The sequence below is a fragment of the Paramecium tetraurelia genome (genome assembly GCF_000141845.1).
Source record: "Paramecium tetraurelia macronuclear, complete genome".
NCBI lineage: Eukaryota > Ciliophora > Oligohymenophorea > Peniculida > Parameciidae > Paramecium > Paramecium tetraurelia.
The window spans coordinates 884,908-906,518 of NC_006058.1; the positions used below are offsets into that span (position 1 = coordinate 884,908).

The window sequence follows — 21,611 nt, forward strand, 5'->3', positions numbered from 1 at the left end:
CTTTAAGAATAATTGGATAGATAATTAAGTTATAATTTCTTTCAAAAAGTTTTTCTTTAAAAAATGGTAGTTTATTTAGTAATGGTGCATAACACTAAAACTAAGATTGATTTAATTTTGTTCAAGAGAGTTTGAAGTTTAAAAGTTGACAATCATATAAATATATAATTATAGATTGGAGCAAATTTAGAACCATCTTGTAACTTCACAGATCGAAATGTTATCCTTTCATGTTATTACTGGTAAACTTGGCTCAAATAAGATATGAAATATTTTTGATAGGAATATTGTTGATAGTTAGGTAATTGTTCTCATAAAATGTTAGATATATAATTATTATTTGAAATGGAATATATTATTGAAAAGATTAAGTTTGATTAGGTGATGGGACGGTTTAAAGTGTATCAACATTAGAAAATAAATTGTAGCTATTTTATTCAATTTGTTAATTTTTAATAATAAATATGATATTTAGTAAGGGTCAAGTGGAGAATTAAGAATTTTGGAACAAAACTGACATTCCTACATTTGATTAAGAGGATTTTTAAAATATTTAAGTGCTAATGGGTAACTTTACGAAAGTTGGAAAGACTTTTAAATAAAGATGCGTCAGAACTTACTTTTTGGTCAAGCAATTTCTACTCTATTCTGATGTAGGTAAAGGTAATCGGATTAAGGGATTCGTGCAGCTAGACACAGTGTATTGTTAATTTCATCAGTTTGAATAAGGGTTGGAAATATCATTAATAAATAATGGTTATTAAATACATCTATATACACACGAACTATAGCAATATAATATATGGGTGGAAGCATTATCTAACTGTTGTATCCTAAGTGATTTTGATAAAACATATAAACTAGGAGCTTAGATAGGTTAGGGAAGCTTCTCAACAGTAAACATATATAATTAAATTAAGGTTCATTAATGCTAAAATAAAGAAGGGGAGATTTTTGCTGTAAAAATCATCAAAAAACAAACAATTAAATAAATTAACAAAAATAAGAATTACGAAGAATAGTTATTAAATGAAATATAAGCTTTGCGCATGTTTAATCATCCAAATATCTTAAAATTATTTAGGGTCTATGAAAATTAATCAAATATATATTTGTTAACTGAATATATAAATGGTCCTGAATTAGTATCATAGCAATCATCCAAGAAAATTTACTCATAAGAGGATCTAAGAATAATGATTTTTAAAATACTCAGTGCGATAGAGTAGATTCATTAATAAAAAGTTATGCATAGAGATATTAAACCATAGAACATTTTACTTAGTGGGAATGACATATAGAAACCTGTTATTATTGATTTTGGATTAGCAGCTTTTACTTGCTAAAAACAAATACCATTTCCCTAATGTGGAAGTCCAGGGTATGATTGCTTGATAATTTATTAGATATTCTGCTCCTGAAGTATTAAAATATGAAGAATCTAAGAAAACTTATAATTAACAATGTGATATTTTTAGTATTGGAATAACATTATTTGTTATATTATATGGATATAATCCATTTAAATAAAATGATTTAAAATCAACTATCAAGAAAAACACAGAGGCTTATTTTGAAATACCTGCATCCAAATATCCAAAAACATGTATGTAACATATGAGATTATAAACTTAGTAGAGAATTTGATTTGTTAAATGACAAAGAAATATCCAAAGGACAGAATAACGATAAGTGAAGCTTTAAATCATTCATTTTTTAAAACGCCCTTTTTTTGTTAAATATCATTACCCAAATAAATTGTATCAAAACAATATCACGATATTAATGCAAAAGGTGAAACACATGTGCATATGCATGCCAGTATGGAAATGGATTAAGGAATTCATTATGTTAGTTAAGCAAATACATAAACTACTCCTTAAAATTTTGGTAATAAAAACAGAACAATTTCAATTTTGAGTGTTCCTATCAGTCGAAAAAGTTAAGAATGTTTAAAACAATAAGAAATCAGTTCTTTTTCTAAAGCATCAAACGAAAAAGAACAGAACTAGGTTGATAAATATGGTATTCGTCTTCCATCTAAAACTTTGCCTTAACAAAAAAATCAGTAATATGAATTTGAAGACGAATACCAACTTAACAACTATGAACATGATAATAATTTCGTTGATCAAGAGCATTTACATAAACTCAACTTCTCGATTAATTCAAAATTATTCTAAACATCTAAACTTAATATCCATAAAAATGATAATTGTTTATGATAATTTATTTTTTTTATTTTTTCTTTTAAACTATTCATATATATATATAAATTAAATATAATCTAATAAAGGTATCTATAAAACTAACTTGTTGGAAATTAAAAATACTATTAATTTATCATTAATTTTTAAATATATTCATGAGAGGATAATAATTTTAAACATTATTAATAAATTGTAGATTTAATTATTTATATAATTTTAATCACATAAATATGTATAAATTTTGTAAGAGCATTAATCCCAAAAACAGTCCCAAGAAAAATCCAAATAGGCATGATTTTAGGATATTCGTAGTTTCTCTTTATAACTATTAAGTTTAAGTATTGACACTAGTTTATTATCTAGACTAAACAAATTTGTTATCTCTTGATATTAAATACTGATTCCATTCAGAAGGATTTGTAAATAGTTGATCCTATTAATCCTCTTCTTCAGTGGTGTTTGTTTCTATGGTGAAGTAAGAAATTTCTATAAATATTTATTAAACGATTTACAATTTTATTAATTAGAAATAATTGTTTATGTTATCTAGTAATTATTAAGAGTATTATCATCAAATTAAAGGAGACCTTTCCTGAAGTTTTTGCTAAAAACTCTTTCTCTGCTTTAGCTTTGATAAGATTTGTAACTAGATTTCAATTATCTATTATAACTAGGAGTATATATCTTATTTTTTAAGAAATTATATTTGGTGGTTTTCTAATTAAGTAAAGGAGTTTCAGTAGGTGAGAGTAAGAAATCCTTCTTTTTTACTTTATTATTTTCTTTTATTGTATCAATTTAATAGTATATACAGTTAGATCTTAATTAACTATTTTAATGAGATGATCGAGTTGAGCCAATATTTTCTTTGTTATAGCTCTATTACAATCGACTAAAATGACTACTCATTTTTTATTTATTACCTCCACCACTTATACTATTTAAGGATTGTTAATTAATATCCCTTGGTGTAAAGCATTTAATATTTATAGATTCTTATGTATTATATTTTACTTTCGAAGCTGTTTGATATTTTGTAACTATTAACATATGAATTAAAATCGAGGACTTCCTTTTCAATAGTAAAGTATTCAGCTTTTCAAACAAAATAGTAATTTCTAATGGTTTAATCTTAAATTAGAATTATTTCTATTAATCAATAGATTCAAGGGTTTTTATCCTTTATATTTTCTCTAATTATAAACTCTAATTTTGAATGAATTCATTAAGCTTATCAAGCATAGAATCTAGTCGAAAAAGCTCTTATTTTCTCTTATTCGACAAAAACATATCAATTTTAACTGATAAATTATTTATAATATATGTGTAAATTATTGTGAATCAATTCATTTAAGGGATTAAACATGACTAAGGTCCATAATTCATAGGGATTTCTACTATAGGCTATGGCATTTAATTAGATTTAACTTCACTATTGTAATTCTTCAAATTCTTAACTGAGTATTTTTTCTTATATTCTTCAGTGTTAAAAGTATTATTTTTTTATTTGGAAATTGACTTTCTTGCTAATTATTGTGTTTATGGTCTGATGCTGACTCCGTTTTCTATTTCATAGTACCTTTTGTAATCCATAGCCTTGATTTATTCAGATGATTAATTCCTTCTTGCAATATATGCACTTGTTGGTTTTAAGTATGAGAGTTATGGCAATGTTAAATCTTTTGTCAGATTCTTATGCAAATTCTTTCTTTGCATAACAAAAGCACTTACTAATTGTGGTTATTCAATTTTTGTTTGAAAATGCTCTAATTAATCAATATCACTCAAAATATTTGATGTCAATGCCATATTTCTAATCAATTATACTGTGTATCCTCTTTCACCATAAAGTCTTTCTGTTGATTCTTTTATTTATGTTTTTCTTTCATTTTATTATTCTTTAAATTCAGGTTTTTCTTTTCTTTCTTTTTCTTCTTGCATTCTCTAAACATTCGAAGCAATTTACGCTTTTAGTAATTCCCTTTCTTATTCTAATTCATCTCTTATCGCTTAATTTTAAGGTTTGACTTCCTAATTTTTCTTATTTCTTCCCTTTTCATATTTATTTTCGTTTCTTTCTTGTATTTTTTTTTTCTATTAAAAGTCTTACTAATCCTTAATTATTGTAATCTGATCTTTTGTTGAATTTTAATCAGTTTTGCATTCTTTCTTTTCTTCATTTTTTTCCTTAATCTTCTATCTGAAGAAGCTTTTAATTTAAGCTAGTTAGGATTCATCAAATTCCTCCTTTAATGGGAATAAATCTTTAGAATTTTAGTAATCTTGCTATAATTTTGTTTAAACTTATTCTATAACTTGATCATCTTCCATTTTAGTTTTAGCATTCTTAAGAGCTTGCATAGAATTCTCTTTTCTTAATGTAAAATTATCTCCTGTCTTATATTCAATCATCCTTTTGATAATCAATTCTTTGGCTTGCTTGATGTCTTATCCTTCTTTAGTAAGATTTCTGTTTAATTTATTGAAGTCAAATTTGGGATTATTTTCCTTCAAATGAATTAACAAATCCTCAGCTATATCCTTAACTTTACTATACATATTTGTAAAAAAGGTGAATAATTCCTTAAAATTACTAGTAAAAATATCTACTAATTTTTCTCTAAATTAATTAATCATCTTTGGAGATTGTAATTCTTTTAAAATCAAAATAGGATCTAAAGATTTATATTGACTTATAAATTGAGTGAAATTATCCTAAGTCAAATGAAACCATAAAACTTAATCGGTCTTACATTATATAAAAAAGTAGGTACTAATTTCTTCAACAATATTTTAATTGATGTTTAACACTTATGAAATAATATTGGAAATTTAAAATAAATTTAGATGTAATGGTTAAACATCCATTTATTCTGAATTATTAGTAATTTAAAATTTCTTTTCATTTGAATGATAGACTTTTGCTAGATATTTTTCATAATTCAATATTTCACTTGACAATCCTGTATATTTAAACTTTTTGATTTCCTTATTTTTATTGTCTATGAGAGAAATTATTTAAAATACTCTATGCATAAATTCTGCTAATCCCAATTAAAATTTCATAAGCAAACCTTATGCCTTTGCAGCTTTTTAATACAACACATTATCTGAATGGTCTTCCATTTCCATTTTCTTAATATTTAATGTAGTCATTTACTCTTTGACTTGCAATAGACCAGCATCTTCAGCTACAGATGAGTATTCATGAACTTCCAAGTTTGGATTCTTCTATTTCAATTCATTTATTTCCCATTCCAAATTTTCAATGGCATCCAATAATACTTTTTTTTACTTTAATAGATTTTCATATTCAAGACTACTTTTATTTAGAGTTGATTATAAATGCCAATATTATTCTAACATGAAATTTAAAATATATTTTGTTCTATTTTCCCCTTATTCATAAAACTTAGTTATCTATGATAGTAGTTCATTACGATCAAAATCCTCCTCACTTTAAACATTGGCTGATTGATCAAATTAGATTTATTATTATGAATATTTACGTAATTATTCTTCATTTACCTAGAATTCATCCACTATTCTATAAGCATTTTAGACTCCTGTATGTTCCATAAAAATCCTTTCAAAATTTTCAAAGCATTCAATATAAGTTAAAATGTAACGACTTTCTAATTTTTTTTCAATTTTTTTTTATTTTTCAATTTCTAATTTTTCTATTTATCTAATGCATTCATCATTCATTTATAAGGCATGCTCAATTTTAATAGCATTATGTCCAATGTTCTCTTCTCCAACATAAATGACTTTCTATAAATTTGATTATTTTTCTTCTTGTTATTTTTTATATGTGTCTTGCATCTTCTTCATTTATTCAAATTCATCTTTGATCGATCTCAAATTCACTTTACTTGTTTCCTTTTTTTATTCAGCCAAAAATTACAAAGATTATGTGTTTGCAAATCTCTTATTTGACATTCTTGTTAACATATGATATTATTCTACTTTTTATTGTAAGATAAGTTTAGATTTTTCTATTTGGATTAATTGCTATTCTAGGGAATCTCTTTTTTCAGATTCTTCTAAAATTAAATCGTTATATCGTTCTTCTTAAACTCTTAATTGCTCTATATATTATTCATTGCTATCAGTATCTTTAGTATAAATGCTTTATGTGAATGTTGCAAATAATGGGTCTGAATGATGATTATTAATTGATCGAATCTAACCATAAGTCCCAGAAATGGTTTACAATTAGGAACCTCCCATTTAAGATTTAGATGATTGAAAAGTTTGAGGTTTTAACAACAGACTTAATTCTTTATTCTTGCTTCTATTCATTTCTAAAAGTTTATCCAATTCTGCTTTAAACTTAAAATCATTGCTTGAAACAAATGACAAATTGTCATATTTTTTTATTTCTTCCAAATGTTCAAATTCTTACTTTAATAATTCTTTTTTTTATTTAAGATTCTGTTGATCTTTCAATGTTTAATCGTCTTCCAATTTCTGAAACTTCATTTAATAATTTTATTTATATAACTTATATATAAATATAATATTGAAGATAAGATCATACTAATTCTTATGGATTATCTAATATTCTCAAATAGAACTGTCTAACCTACAAATAAATTTGAAGAATTAAGGATGTATATTAAAATAATTATAATAATTACAATAATTGTAATATTTTTAATCATCTTCTTTTATTTGTTGAAACTGATCTCGTTATAAATCCTTTTGGTTAAGATAATCGACTATAAGGTGATAATTGACCTAATTATTTATTCTCGCTTATATTAGATCTTGCTGTTTGAGGTAGAGATATAGGAGGTAAGTAATTAATATGAGTCAATTTTTATTAGATATATTAGTTTATAGTATTATTCGATCTACTTCTTATTGTGTACTTTGATAAATCAAAATGATCACTTTATTTGCTATTCTAATATTTATCATCAGCTCTTTTATTTAATCTTAAATGAAGTTTCTTTGACTTTTATTTTGTTTTCTAAATCTCATTGGTGTTATTTTGCGGAGATTGATCATTTATCATATTTCCCAAATCAATATGATAATGAGCTAACATAAGTTAAGTATTACATTTAATGAATAAAATTTGCTTATTTTCAACTTTATGCAATGATTTAATTCTCTGCATTTTCCTTTTTAATCGATTCACTAAATGCTCTAATCCACATTAAGAAAAGCGATTTACTTAAATTATCATTTTGACACTATTTACAAATATTTTTCTTAATCTATTTTTTCTTTTTATCACTATTTACTGATTTATTTGATTAATTTATTCTTTGTCTATTAATTTTATTTACCATAATCCACAACATGAACACTCGCAACTTTTGTTTCTTAATGGAGCTTTTAATTATTTCTTTGTAATTATTTATTCTGATTAATCTTATTCAATAGATCTAAGTTATTTATGTTTTATCAATTTTTTCTAAAGTAGTTCCAATAAAGACAACTTCCTTAGTGGTAATTAATAAACTTCATTTGGATTTAATTATAAAGTAATATTTTTTCTTTTCATATATAAAATTATTTTGTATTAATTCAAAGGGTGACTCATGTACAAAATTTATGATATTTCAACTCTCATTTAAGATGCTTTTCACAAAATACACTTACTTTTATTGTTAACTTCGCTTAATTTAAAATACCAAATTTAGCAGTCCTTCGAATTAATATGGTAACTCATCATTAATTTTTAATATTGACCATCCTTTAAGTATTATATTATGAATTGCAACTATCCTATTCTAATGGACAAACTTAATCCTTATGGTCTTGGCATTTTTTGGACTAAATTATTGATACTCACTATTAATCAATCTGCCTTTTTTATTCTTATAGATACTGCTATAATTATATCATTTCATTGTTAATTATAATATATTTATCTTAAATTGGTTATTTAAACAAACATTTTGATTTAGAATTTAAATTAAATTGATCAATTATTGAATATTTGATACTGTCTATTAGCAAATTGAAGATTTCATTTAAGGTTCAACTAGAATAATGAAATAATAATTTAAAGAGATGTTTATCAAAATATTTAGAGTAAATAGAAATAGTTCTTAACAGATATTTAAGTTCATTAAAAGTTATTATTTCAAATTACTTTTCTAAAGTTATGTCAAAAGATTTATAAGAACTTTCATAATCAAAATTCTGTAAAAACATTTTTGAAACACTTTTAGTGAATATTCAATCCTTATCACGACAATAATTGTTAAATTAAAGTTTTACAAATAAAGAAACTATATAAATAATTAAAATCAATCTAATTTAGTTTAATTGAATGAGAATGTTGAAGAATTGGACTAATCAAAACTAAATTTTATTTTATTTTGAGGCTTTCCACAAGTGGAACCTATATCGTTGAATGCATCAAAATCATTTTCTAATTAAACTTATATTTTCAATTTCTAATCTTCTACTGACTTTGGGTATTAAGGTATATCATCTTTTAGCAATTTCCTTGTCCTATTTCGAACTTGCAAATCCTAAATCAAATTAATAACATACTGATCTTCCATAAAACTATCTTGCTATACTAGACCATTTTGATCCAAATTAATGAAATAACTGTATTAGTTTTAAATCTTCCTATGGTGTCCATGGCTATTTCTTAGAATCTACGATGTCTGCTCTCAATTTATTGATATACCTCTCTCTTATTTATTTTCCTGTCTTACTTTTTAATACTGATAATTTAGGAACAACAATTACTTTTTGCAATGGCTGCCCAATTATTTTCATACTAATTGATGTTATCTTTAATTATTTAATCCTCTTCAAATGTCCATTTACTTTTTTTCTAATCCTCATCTTTATGTTTTCTATGCCAATATTGCTTACATTAAATGATAGTTCTCCCTTTCATTTATTCAGCAATTCTATCCCAATTTCCATTAAATTGATTATAATAATTCGTCAATAAATCACTTTCTAATTATGTCCACTTCTTTAATTTCCCTTCCTATATTCTTTCATATATTAAAGAATACTTTTTTTTCTATCTCTCTACTTCTGCTTCTTGATTAATTTAATTACTCAAAATTTTGATATTATTATTTGCTATTCTCCTCCTCGCTTGAGGAATCACAACTTTATAATTCATATAAATTCTTGGAAAATGATAATTGTTCTTCCTGTTATTAATTTTCAATCTAGAGGTTCTAAAGTTAAAATTCACTAATTTATATATTTCTTGCTATATTACATCATTTCCTTTGAATGATCATAACAAAACTAATATTCAAAATTTTGATCTAATATCTGGTTTTAGTTCAATTCAAGTTCGCAGGACTGAAAGTCTTAATAGAAATCAAAGAAGAAACCAACTCCATCGCTCATTTTAAATAAAATAAAGTAATTATGGAAAAAAAACCGACCCAATTCCTACTTCTTTGATTTTTTAAAGATTTTTACAACATCAATATGATGTATATCTAAATAACAATTGAATTATTTTTAATTATGATTATTGATCAACAATTGGTTTCTATCTGATTGATAAAACAAATATATTATAAAATTTGATTAAGAATTAATTAATTTATTACATTTATTTTTAGAATTGTTCATTTTTAATTACCATTCATCTTCAATGAGATTCTTGCATTCTCAAAGCATCTTTTATGTATCCACTCATACATTTAGCTTGCTAAAATGAAGATCAAATTTATTATGAAAAATAAAAATAATGAAAATTAATATAAATAATAATAATGATGAGCTATAATTCTTCTTTAATAATTAATCTATCAAGCATCACTACCATGGAGTTTTTATCTTCTTTTTCTTATTTCAGATACGTCATATTTGAAAAATCCTTGACTAACTTCACATTCAATCATCTTCTCTCTAAATTTATCACCTAATGTATTTAAATGCAGGCATACAGATGAGGACATCTCCATAATTTTATTTCAAACATTCGTGATACTCTGTATACACAGGACCGCAAGGAGTCAAAAATTTTCTATCAACTTCATCATTGCCAATCACAATGTCTTCTTTTGTTATTTATCCAAATTTTCTAAGTATAACTACTAAACTTACATAAGCTTTTATGCTTTCTTTAAATTATCCATGAATTATTTTTAATAATGTACGTATCTTTAAAAAGAAATAAAATTGGATATAAACCTTTTTTATAATATAACCCTTTATATATATATTTGATTTATTTTTAATTTAATTTGTTTCTTCAAAAATATTCAGTTATATTCAAAACTAGAAATTAGAAAATTGTGTATATCCTCAAAAAAAGATAGCTAACCTAAAAACAACTTTTTAATTAATTTATAAAAATCAAAATTGATTTAATCAAAAATTTTCAATTATTTTTAAATTTGTTCTTTTTCCAATCATCTAAAAGGAATTTAACACTTTTATTTTCTAAATTTTTAAAAATTTCCTATTCCTAAGTACAATTAGAAATGGAAATACATCGAAATACTCCCATATGAATGCAAGTCATTAGATTATGGAATGTCTCCCCTTTACTTTCAGTGTTTTTAAAAATAGGATCCAAAATTCCATTTTTTAAACCTTGAAAAATATATTTGGAACAGAAAAACATATTTGAGATTATCTATTCTTTGTCAAATTTTCCAATTTGAAATATATCATCTCCAAACAAGGTAACACAAGATAAAGTATATAATAATTAGAACAAGTTAATTTTATTATTAGAGATCTCTTAAGATTTTAGTTTTGATAGCTTTTCTAATTGAAATATTAAATAGAAAATTGAATATAGTAAGTTACAATGATCTTCATTATCATCATCATATAGCAACTAGCCAACCTTAATAATATTTTATTTTTAGGTCTAATAGAGAGACTATTTTGTATTCACAGTAAATATGCAACATTTAGTTTTTGTGTTCTTTGTTATATAAGGATGAGCAATGTCTTGTAATTGATACTTCACTAAAAATTCCGCAAAAGACTTTATCTAACTAAAATTCAAAAATATGATACCAAGTGATATAAAGATGATCACCTTTGATTTTCTTAGGTTTCATAACAGGTGATTCTTAATTTTAATCGGGTTCTGAATATTGATTACCATCGTTATATTGATCTTCATTAAATTTAATTAATTTCTAGTTTTCATCATCTTTTGCTTTTTTTTACTTAGTCTGCAAGTCAATTTATTAAAATTATTATATTTTCTATTGGTTCTAGTTATCACATATTTACTGGTCTTAATCGACAGGGTCATCATTCATATCCTGTTTTTAATACCTATTATTGATCTTATAGTTTTGCTCTTTTTTCTTTTTACCAAAAGCAGGTTAGATGAATTCACATTATAATTATTACTAAAAATGAGATTATTGTCCAGTTTAGGCCATAGTACTGGCTGTGCCTATTCTGTCTAATTAAAGTTTTTTCTCATCCTAATTTTTCATTAATGAAAAAAGTATTTATTAAATTTTTTTGAGTTCCTAAAAATCACTACAAAAATAATATTTTATATTTACAATAGTTTTGATGGAAAGATTTTCAAATAATATAATATAATTTTCAACTTCATAACACTGAAATTACTGTAAACATCTTTTCTTTAATAATTAATTAAATACAATAAAAAAAATTTATTTATTGAATAATTATTTAATATTAAAAAACTCTTTTGTTCTTAAGATGAATGATATTACTCTAGTAAATATTCACAATAACCAAAAGAAAATTAAAAATAAGGAAAATTCATTATAAATTTAGGAATTTTATTATAACAATATGAATAAATCTTAAAGCAAAATATGGATGATTTCTATTTGATTCTACTATCTACATATATATATTTTAATTAAAGTGTCCTTTTATTTCAATGCCTTTTTCATCAAATACTCTTCCTTTCTATCTTTTTGTTGTGCTAAAGATTGCAATCAACCTACATGCAAATTATAAGAAAGCATTAGTTACATTCTAGCTATAAATTCTAAAAATTAGGTTCATTGTACTTAGTTCAGAATCTATTTTTAGCAATTTTGATTTTCTAAAAAAGTAAATATCTGGAAATATTCCAATTAGTAATTTAATTTAAAGAACATTTCTTGTTATTGGTAGTATAAATCAACTTAGGAGTCACATTCTAATGGTCAACAATGAATATAATAAAATAATTTTTCATTTATTATTTTGAAAATGAGTTTTGTTATTTTTCTCAGACAAGCTATGATATTTCGTTTAGACTAAGTCTATAATCTAATTTGTTCTAAGCTTGCCTTACTTACTTGAGATTCATTAAATAAGGCGTCATTCTAAAACAAAAATTATACATTTTTAATTTTGTTTAGAAATGAGATTTGGTTAGCTAAACTGAATAGATATTTAATATTAATATGAAATAATGCTTCCTCTTAATTGTCTTTGGGATATGTGCATGCCAACTTCAACAATATAGTTCATTAAAGGGAATTAAGTTTATTCCATTTGAAATGAAATCCTAGGTTAGATTGGTCTTAGACTTTTTTCAGAAAGAAAAGAAAGAGGATTAACCTCTTCTTTTTATATGTTACATATAACCGACTGAATATACTTTTGAGCAATTATTATAAAATTCAAGGTTAAGAATTCATGATAATGAAGTTGCTTTGTAGATTGGTTCTCATATCATATGAAGTCTTCATAACAATTAATATTTGGCTAAGTAAAATAATAGAGCCGAATTTCATCCTATTTGAATTTGTATGAATATAATGAATCGAGTGTAATTGGTATTTAATCGCTTCAGGAAACTGATGTTACAATCTAATATTCCTACTAAACCACCGAGGAATGCTTCTAGTACTATTGTAAATAAACTTAGTGATTGTAAGAATGACTCTGAGTGTCGAAACTCATTCTGCATTTGTAGAGAGTAACAAATTGGAAATGACTGTCATTTAGTTTTGGATAACATCCAAACCTAATATATGTTTTAGGGATTTAAAATGTATTATTTAGACATAAAGTAATATTATAACCTGGATTATGTATTAAAATTCTAAAGCAACTCAAAATATATAACTTATTGTATCATTGATAGCATGAATCCAAATTTAATTTAATTAAATGTTAATAGCATTTTGAATATCACAAAAAGTGATATTGCATCATGCTAAAAAAAAATAGAATCCTTCCAAAAATAATTTAATTAAACTGTTAATTTCTATTATTTAGTTTATTTTGACAATTTAGAAATCACGTATTTAAACTAAAGCAACGATGCTGCAGATGCTTATTAGTTAATCATTATCTTGACCACCATAATTGGTACATTACTATTTTTAATAATTGTTTGTACTATGAGATCAAAATTTCAAAAAAAATCAAGAGTTCCAAAAAGGATAAATTTAGAACCCAAAAACTTGGATGAAAATGCTATAATCACCTTAATGAATAGATTCTGTCCATCATAAGAATATGGTGCCTTGATTACAAGATAAAATAAGTATTTAGTATATGAAAAATGCTCCATCTGTTAAGATACATATAATCATGGAACTCAAATTAGATTAACATTTTGTGAGCATTTATTCCACACACCATGCATTGATAAATGGCTGGACAACCATAAAGTAATATTTCAAGTTATTTAACAGTATTGTCCTGAATGCCAAAGTCCATTCGATTTAATTAATATAAGGATGCAATGTAAAAGTCAAAAATAATTGGAAATGCTCTAGTGGAGTTATAGAATGGATGAAGTCATTATGAAGAACGATCCTTTGGTTAATTAAAGTAATCAACATTAATCCTTCTCTTAAGTTGAATCAATCAGAAATTCTTTGGCTTTCGAATACCATAATTGATTATTGTAAAATTGTAAATCAATCTATACTAATATTTGAATATTAATATCAATACAAATATATTATAAATTGAAGAAATCACAAATAACAATCAGAATTGAATAAGATAAGGAGATAGGTTTTAGAGAAAAAGAAATTATTATTTAATATCTAACATTTGGTTGCTTTACATAATAAAATTAATTGTTATTGCAAGCATAATTTATAATTGTAGAATTGACTTAATGTACTTTTAAATTCATAACATCAATCTGTGTGTTATGATCCCTTAGTTGCACCGACACCTGGCTTACCATGTCTGGTTGGCTTATATGTTAATGAGAATTCACCCAAATATCTAATACATGCTTTTACAAATCAATACCTGCCAATCATATCAAACTTGATTTCAACGTTACTGAATTATCTTCCATTGTAGACTCCAACAATTGAACCAACCATCTCAGGTACAACAATTGTGTTTCTTTAATGAGTCTTCACGGGTTTTGGCTTCTCTCCTGGTAATGTTTCTTTCTTGGACTTTCTGATCTAAATATATTACTTATATTCTATACCTTCTTCATCAAGTTTTAGAATGCATGCACCTTTTCTCCTTGATTTGAGATTCTTCTTCTCTATCTGGCTCTGAATTATTCCACCAATTTATCCATAGGAAGTTTTACGAGCTCCTCAAGTTAGAGACCTCTATAAGTAAACTTCTTAACTCCCTTGAATTGTTTGTCTTGGGTTTATTCAGCCATAATTTGAAAAATGAAAATTAAAGATTTTAATATGTTCTAAAATACAAAACAATTAAGAAAAAGTATTATTTTCTAAAGCTATTCAAAAAGGCTCTCAATTACAGGAATTTGCAAGTAATGATCCAACACCTTGATTAAAATGGGATTAAGTTAAAACTCAATTGAATTATTTAATAATCTTAGAAATCGATTAAACTTTTGTAAAATATGAAATGATTGCAGATTACATAAATGGAGATCTCACGTCAATCAATTTATTGATAGGCAATCATATGCTCGTGTTATAGCTAATCAAATTAGTGACAATTTGATAAACAGTCACATGATTTGGTTATTATATACAATAATGGAAGAAAAGGATTACATACTTCCCTTGCGAAACTTGGAATCAGTTTGGTACAAAAATGTATTATATTTGAACATCAAACAAATATATGCTGCACTGTATTTGATGAAAAATTCAACTACACATCTCTGAAAGGACTCCTTATTAAATACTAAAAATAATCCATAATGTATCTAAAGGAAGTTGATATCCTTTACCATTGACTATAAATCAATGAAAATAATAAACTTTATTGAAAAATTATCCACTATTTTTAGATCTGTAGGGCAATATTGGTTCATAGGTTAAGGAAATTGATGCATCAGCTAAAATAATGTAATATATTAATTTGTTTCTTAATCATCCCTTAGAGAATTTATCAATTATTAAGTATGGATTCAAAATAAGACTATTAATTAACTTGATAAAAATGAAATACTGCTTAACTATCATCGAAAATACTTTTCTGAATAATCCATCATACAACAAGACTCTACTTAATGAAATCACCTCCAAATTATAAGAACTCTTCTCTTCAAACAATACATTTTCAAACAAATTTCAATTCTCTTTGCTTTAAAAATTAAATCAGAAAGAAACTGATATATCAAAATTCGATACAAAAGTGGAATTCTTAAAAATTAATGATATATATTCTTTGTTAAAGCAAGAATGTAATGGATAACAATTAAGAATCTTCAGATGACATAAAGCATTAAGTTTTTATGTTTATTTTGAAAACTATACAGAATAGGAGGATTTATTGTGTTGATTTAATCATTTCTATCCAATATTTAAAATGATAGAATAGCAATGAGATTATCGAATATTACTGAAGCCATTTCGAGAATATTTTGGACTCTATAGTGTTTGATTTATTTTGTGTAATTTTAAAAATATCTAATCAATTTATTTGAAATTTAGCAAGAGACTTAATATATTAAATAAAATAATAATTATACTCAACAAAAATTACAATTTTTCAACTTAAATCACTCTTCATTAGTGGACATTCTGTTATAATTTTTATTCCCTTAACCTTTGTGATTGTTGTATTACAGATAATTGTTCTGTTGCCATATATCTTTCAAACGGATGATATTATTATGGATTAGTTGGTGTTTAGGTACCCTTTAATGGATTCATCAAAGTTGAATTTTTGAAGATTGGCTGTTTTTCTATCTTTCTCTCAACCTAATGTTGTAATTCATAATCTTATAAAGATTATTTCATGACTTAATATAGTCATTATATATACTTTAAACTGTGTCCTCTATTCCACCCAATACATTAACTGTTTTTTTGATATTGGTTATAAAATCACTATCTAAACCATTAGGTGTTTGATTCATTTGCATTTATAAATCCATTTATTATTGATTATTCAAAATATTTGCTTGGATAGCTGATGGATTTTGAATTTGTTGCTACTAATTTTGATTTTGGATTTAATTTTGGTGTTGAATGGTAGAGAATAAATTTGAGAGTTAGCTGAGTTAGTGATTTTAGGGTTGTTATAGGATGTTAGACTCATTCTTTGAATTAGCATTTTAATCAAGATAATTGTATGGTAATCGTAAGAAGATTTATGCAGCTTATTCTTCTGGTTTTGGAGGAGGTGGAGGTGGTACAACAAAAGCAGGTACATGTGCTTATCTTAAAATTTATTGGTATTCTCCAAAAATTGATCCATCTGCTATAAATTATGTTTTTAATTGCTTTTCCATTTCGGATCCATTTGATGGTAGTTAGATCTTTGAAGTATCCTTCTTATAATTTTATGATAATTATGAAGGAGTTGGATGAAAATTGGTTTGAGCAAAACTAATTTCAGCTATAATAGTTACTTTTCATCATACTTTTTTATTCTTTCCATCATCACTTCTTTAGCTTTTGGATCATTTAAGTCTATATTTGATAGATCTTCGCAAAATTGCTAAACTGAAGACATTGTTTAAAAATTATTAAATTTATTAATAATTACATTATTTTTATTTATTTTTTTATTTATAGTTTTCTAAATCTTCAACACCACCTATAAATAGGATAAGGTGTAAGCAATAATTCCATTATTTATATAATAGAAGTGAGTTTTTATCTATTATAATTTATTTTACTATAAAACTAATATTTAATTAATCCTTCACATTAATTATTACTGAGCATGAAAGTTCTTTCTTCTCTTTAGAACAAACACAATTTCAATTCAATTGAAACAAAAAATTTTATCACTTATTTTATATTCTGCATAATAAAAGGTAATTCATTAAACTGTACTTAAGATAATTTACGATGACGAATCAACTCTTACTAATGAAGGATAAGTTATTAAATTCCTAAGGAACATAAAGCCTTTCGATTAAATTGATTTTTATGATTAAAATTTTTATAAATGGGCTCAATGTGTGCTAAATGCAAAATGATTGAAAATATTGATTCTGATATCTACAGTCTGGATACAAAGATGAGAACTTTGAATGAGATGAGCAAAAGTACAAAGTTTTCATCATTAAAAATGAGCATTACTTATACAAATCACTTAAATTACAAGTTATCTGAATCAGAAGTACGAGATGCAGATGATCCAATTCATTATATCAACAACAGCAGGGGAAGAATGAAATGTTTTAGTTTTTAAGAGGATTGTCAAAATTCGTTAAAGAAATCTCAAATCACTGATAGCCCTATGACAGTGAAGAGTGAAACTAGAGGAATCAAAAAAAAAATCAAGTTATAGAGAGATCTCATCCACATTTAAAATTTAGATTTATCGTTTTATCTTCAAAGAAATTACTAATAATAAATTTATGAGGAACATTCACAGAAGAGTATTCTCAAGTCTCCTCTTAATAGAAGTTTCAACTCCTTTTCTGATTAAAAGAAAGTACATTTCGCTACAGGAACAAATTTCAAAACTAATCGATTTTAAAAATCTATGAGAACAAATCTAACCAAAATTAGAAAAAGTTTAATATGAATTGATAGTAGGTTGTATTAGAAAATTATAATTATATATTTAATTCGCACAGTTTTACTTTCATTTCTATTTTAGACCTTTATTATTCTATAATCAGTGAAATTATCTCTCCTTAATCTATTCAATCTTCTATGTATTTGAATAAATTTGCTATTGATTAGAAATATCTATTGACATTCTATCTTAGTAGAGAACTATTTGAAGAAAATTTCAATTTTTATAAAGTAGTTGAAGTTGTTTATTCCATAATTAAAGAAATTTCATAATTTTTTGTCAGTCATCATCCCTCCAAAGAAAATTCTTATATTTACTGGTGAATCAGACAGTCAATAGTATAGATCGTTTTGAATATTAATATTTTAGATTTATGGATTAATAAAAAACACATAAAAAATTTCATATGAGGCTAAGGTAACTGCAATTCTGTGTTAAGCCCTCACTTTATTAGTTGATGAGAAAGCTAAATCATGTTACTATTTCACTAAAATATCTTGGGCAAAGGAAAGATAAATTAATATGAAGTGGCAGATTATTTCATTTCTTTCAATGGACAATTGGGAACCAGAATGAACAATGACAGTATTTAGGCAATAAAAATAATGGATAAAATATTGTATAACGATTTAACAAGTCATTTCCAATAATTAATTACTTATTCTTCTACATTTTTGAGATATTGCAAAATTATTTTAGTTTTGAGAGTAAAAAAACTTATTTTCAAATCACCTATTGACAATTCTTGTGGTTAACAGAGAAATGTTAATAATAATAGATTGAATAAAAAATTTTATTTAATAATGGAGGAAACAACATTGTTGATTTATTAGAGAAGTAGGTGAATTTTTAGATCAACATATTGACTAATTCATTAATTATTACAAAGAATGCAAGTTTTATTAATTCCTTAATGATTGGATTGAACATAAATATGAAAAGCTATTTAAGGAAAATAATAATGGAAATTTTGGCTTATGTCTTAGGTCCCTAAGATAAATTTTGCAAAAGATCCATCCTTTTTCAAATTTATCAACTACGAATGTAAATAAACATTACTTTACTAATTTATTAGATTGCATTAAAACCTGGACAGTTGAAAATTAGGTTATTTATAGAAAATAGTACAAAGTTTCTTCACTCATTGAAAGGCTTACGAATAACCTGAATTTGAAGTATAATCAGATCTTCAATTATAAAATAGAAAATTAGATTAGTAGTAGTTTTTCCAGAATCAAATGAATGTTTTATTCAATCACATAGTATTTATAATAATTTAATATCTAATATTCCATTACAACTGAATTTTCAAGATGTTAAGTAGAGGGCTTCGATAGATAATAAATTTCAGAATTGAAGTTCCATATTATATATTAAATGAATTAATAAAATAAGAGAAAGTTCAATGTTCTTGAATACCTAAAAAATCCATATCATTTGCCCCAAAAATAAGACAAATTTGACATCCCACAAACTTGCAAGTCTGGCTCAAGGACTAATCAAAGAAGATTCTATAGACCCTATAAACATTAGACTCTTTTTCCAGAATTGAATAGTACCAATGCACTTTATTTGAGCAAAACCAGCCAATAATTTAGGTAATCTAGATAGGATTGGTAAGGAGAATTGTAGATTTGTCTTTAAAGTTAATCGGTAATGATATGAACTTATCCTTTAGATTAGAGGAGTGCCCAATACAAGTAAAGTTACATAACTCTTTATGAAATCCTTACATAATTCTTCCTCTAGTCAATTGCTGAAAAAATAACTACCAGAGTTAAAGCCCTTATTGGAAGTCTAAGCCCATAAATTGTTTTGATTTAACTATTTTACTAAAGAAAGAACTATATATATATATTAGTCATTCTAAATACAATATTTATGATTATATGAAGCAAATATAATAAAAACTCATTCAATTTTGATAGAATTTAACTACTTTATTAATATCATGGTCTCATCATAGAGAGAATCAAGATTCTTATCGTCTTTTGTAAAGTTGATAATGAATTCTTTAATTGGGCTTAGTATCTGATCAATAATATTGGGAACTAATAAAGGATCAATATCAGGTTATAATTTAGCAAAGAAAATCTCCTTCCTGCCTTCTAACGGCTTATCAACTTCACAAATTGAAATACCTTGCTTTAAAAATTAATTGAAAATGTTAAAGACATAGTATTGTAAATCTAAATCCAAGCAAGGTCCTAAAGCAAATAGTATATATCGAGTTTCAACATCAAATATATCACTTTCATACGTTATAGTTTTTGTGGTTAATTATGGGCCTTGCATCATAAGTGTGTGATTAATATTTAAAAAATAATAAAATTTTTCATTGCAAGCATATATATATTTAATATCATAACTCATGCTTATTAACTATGTCACACTACTCGAATTTACAGTCTACACATCTTTCTCTCTTGCTGCTGCACTTTTTGTTACCCAACCCTTAAGTAACTAGGTCACTCAATGCTGCGATGAATTATGGGTGGTCATTTAATGAATCACCCCTAATCACATTTTTCTTACTAGATTCAATATCCTTCTTTAAGTCTTCCATGAGTTAGATATCTAATTCATAGAGTGTTTCAAGATGATCACTAGTGAATCCCATAGGAGAAATCAGAATGTTTTTGAATTTGCTGTTCCGGATGTATTGACTGAGAGCATGATGAGTGGCAGGTCTGAGCCATTTGTTCAAGCCTACTTTGGATTAGTAGGATAAATCAAAAGTAATAGAGACTCCCATATTCTTAAGATTGTCAATGACCAATTAGCAAGACTCGTAGATGTAATATGGATATTTCTCACCATCCCATACAAAATCAGCTGGTAGAGAATGAGCTGTGAATAGAATGAGTGTATCTTTGGGATCCAAATTCTGAGCCTTAATTTTATTGTTCAACAGAGTAGCCATGGCAGAAATGTAGAATTTGTTTTTATGCCAAGAATCAATTACTGACACTTCCAATTTCGGTTGAATTGTCTTATATTTTTGTAGTAATTCAATGGCATTTCTTATTGCATTCCCTCCAGTTGAACAAGAATATTGAGGATATTGAGAAAAGAGTAAGAATTTTTATATTCTTCCTTCAGTTTTCTCAAAGGCATACTCAATAGCATCTTCCTGAAGGGGTAAGCCATATCGAAATGCTGGTAGAAATCCACTTCCCTATGGCTTGCTCATCAAAATTCCTTGGACCATTGTCCATTTGAAGAGAGGAGAGAAGCCTCCTATTTTCTCGTATTGCTTATTGATTTTGGCAGGACCTCTCAATCTAGCTATGTATGGACCCAAACCGAAAGGTATTCTAATGACAGTGGTGTCTTCAAAGAATCTGACCAAGAATGGACTGATTTCTTAATATGAATTGGGCCTAGCCTATATTGTTAGAGATCACCCTCCTAGATTCAGCATAAGAATGGCGGTTTGATTTTTGGGATCGAATTTGGTTTGTTCAAGGTACGGCAGAGACTGATTATATGTGGAGGATCTGAATTTGGTGAATTGGTAAATGGATTTCATAAAAATATATTTATATGTCTAATTCT

General features: G+C 25.5%; 11 protein-coding genes across 11 annotated transcripts; 3 read left to right on the top strand and 8 right to left on the bottom strand. All coding sequences in view use genetic code 6, as the record gives it.

Annotated features, from left to right (window-relative positions):
* Window positions 1–464: 464 nt before the first annotated feature.
* Window positions 465–2,225, top strand: PTMB.425 (Protein kinase). Its single annotated transcript, XM_001347214.1, has 3 exons — window positions 465–1,381; window positions 1,407–1,606; window positions 1,639–2,225. The coding sequence occupies 3 exons, from the start codon at window positions 465–467 to the stop codon at window positions 2,223–2,225; spliced, it is 1,704 nt and encodes a 567-aa protein (XP_001347250.1).
* Window positions 2,226–3,551: 1,326 nt separating this feature from the next.
* On the bottom strand, window positions 3,552–6,695 carry PTMB.426c (hypothetical protein). The annotated part of the gene is made up of 1 exon (XM_001347215.1): window positions 3,552–6,695. One exon carries the CDS (start codon window positions 6,693–6,695, stop codon window positions 3,552–3,554), a length of 3,144 nt encoding a protein of 1,047 aa, XP_001347251.1.
* Window positions 6,696–6,873: 178 nt separating this feature from the next.
* On the bottom strand, window positions 6,874–7,728 carry PTMB.427c (hypothetical protein). Its single annotated transcript, XM_001347216.1, has 1 exon — window positions 6,874–7,728. One exon carries the CDS (start codon window positions 7,726–7,728, stop codon window positions 6,874–6,876), a length of 855 nt encoding a protein of 284 aa, XP_001347252.1.
* A 751-nt stretch (window positions 7,729–8,479) lies between these two features.
* On the bottom strand, window positions 8,480–9,560 carry PTMB.428c (Myb-related protein). Its single annotated transcript, XM_001347217.1, has 5 exons — window positions 8,480–8,707; window positions 8,730–8,908; window positions 8,934–9,183; window positions 9,212–9,398; window positions 9,427–9,560. The coding sequence occupies 5 exons, from the start codon at window positions 9,558–9,560 to the stop codon at window positions 8,480–8,482; spliced, it is 978 nt and encodes a 325-aa protein (XP_001347253.1).
* Window positions 9,561–9,970: 410 nt separating this feature from the next.
* Window positions 9,971–10,300, bottom strand: PTMB.428-bc (hypothetical protein). Its single annotated transcript, XM_001347218.1, has 3 exons — window positions 9,971–10,083; window positions 10,109–10,245; window positions 10,269–10,300. 3 exons carry the CDS (start codon window positions 10,298–10,300, stop codon window positions 9,971–9,973), a joined length of 282 nt encoding a protein of 93 aa, XP_001347254.1.
* Window positions 10,301–10,545: 245 nt separating this feature from the next.
* Window positions 10,546–11,629, bottom strand: PTMB.429c (hypothetical protein). Its single annotated transcript, XM_001347219.1, has 2 exons — window positions 10,546–11,173; window positions 11,196–11,629. 2 exons carry the CDS (start codon window positions 11,627–11,629, stop codon window positions 10,546–10,548), a joined length of 1,062 nt encoding a protein of 353 aa, XP_001347255.1.
* Window positions 11,630–12,840: 1,211 nt separating this feature from the next.
* Window positions 12,841–14,017, top strand: PTMB.430 (hypothetical protein). Its single annotated transcript, XM_001347220.1, has 2 exons — window positions 12,841–13,010; window positions 13,033–14,017. The coding sequence occupies 2 exons, from the start codon at window positions 12,841–12,843 to the stop codon at window positions 14,015–14,017; spliced, it is 1,155 nt and encodes a 384-aa protein (XP_001347256.1).
* Window positions 14,018–14,263: 246 nt separating this feature from the next.
* PTMB.431c (40s ribosomal protein S15) lies at window positions 14,264–14,757 on the bottom strand. Its single annotated transcript, XM_001347221.1, has 3 exons — window positions 14,264–14,354; window positions 14,382–14,545; window positions 14,572–14,757. 3 exons carry the CDS (start codon window positions 14,755–14,757, stop codon window positions 14,264–14,266), a joined length of 441 nt encoding a protein of 146 aa, XP_001347257.1.
* Window positions 14,758–16,081: 1,324 nt separating this feature from the next.
* PTMB.432c (hypothetical protein) lies at window positions 16,082–17,033 on the bottom strand. Its single annotated transcript, XM_001347222.1, has 3 exons — window positions 16,082–16,317; window positions 16,341–16,906; window positions 16,930–17,033. 3 exons carry the CDS (start codon window positions 17,031–17,033, stop codon window positions 16,082–16,084), a joined length of 906 nt encoding a protein of 301 aa, XP_001347258.1.
* Window positions 17,034–19,430: 2,397 nt separating this feature from the next.
* PTMB.432-b (hypothetical protein) lies at window positions 19,431–19,872 on the top strand. The annotated part of the gene is made up of 2 exons (XM_001347223.1): window positions 19,431–19,706; window positions 19,732–19,872. The coding sequence occupies 2 exons, from the start codon at window positions 19,431–19,433 to the stop codon at window positions 19,870–19,872; spliced, it is 417 nt and encodes a 138-aa protein (XP_001347259.1).
* A 543-nt stretch (window positions 19,873–20,415) lies between these two features.
* On the bottom strand, window positions 20,416–21,585 carry PTMB.433c (ferrochelatase). The annotated part of the gene is made up of 2 exons (XM_001347224.1): window positions 20,416–21,436; window positions 21,461–21,585. The coding sequence occupies 2 exons, from the start codon at window positions 21,583–21,585 to the stop codon at window positions 20,416–20,418; spliced, it is 1,146 nt and encodes a 381-aa protein (XP_001347260.1).
* Between the last annotated feature and the right edge of the window lie 26 nt (window positions 21,586–21,611).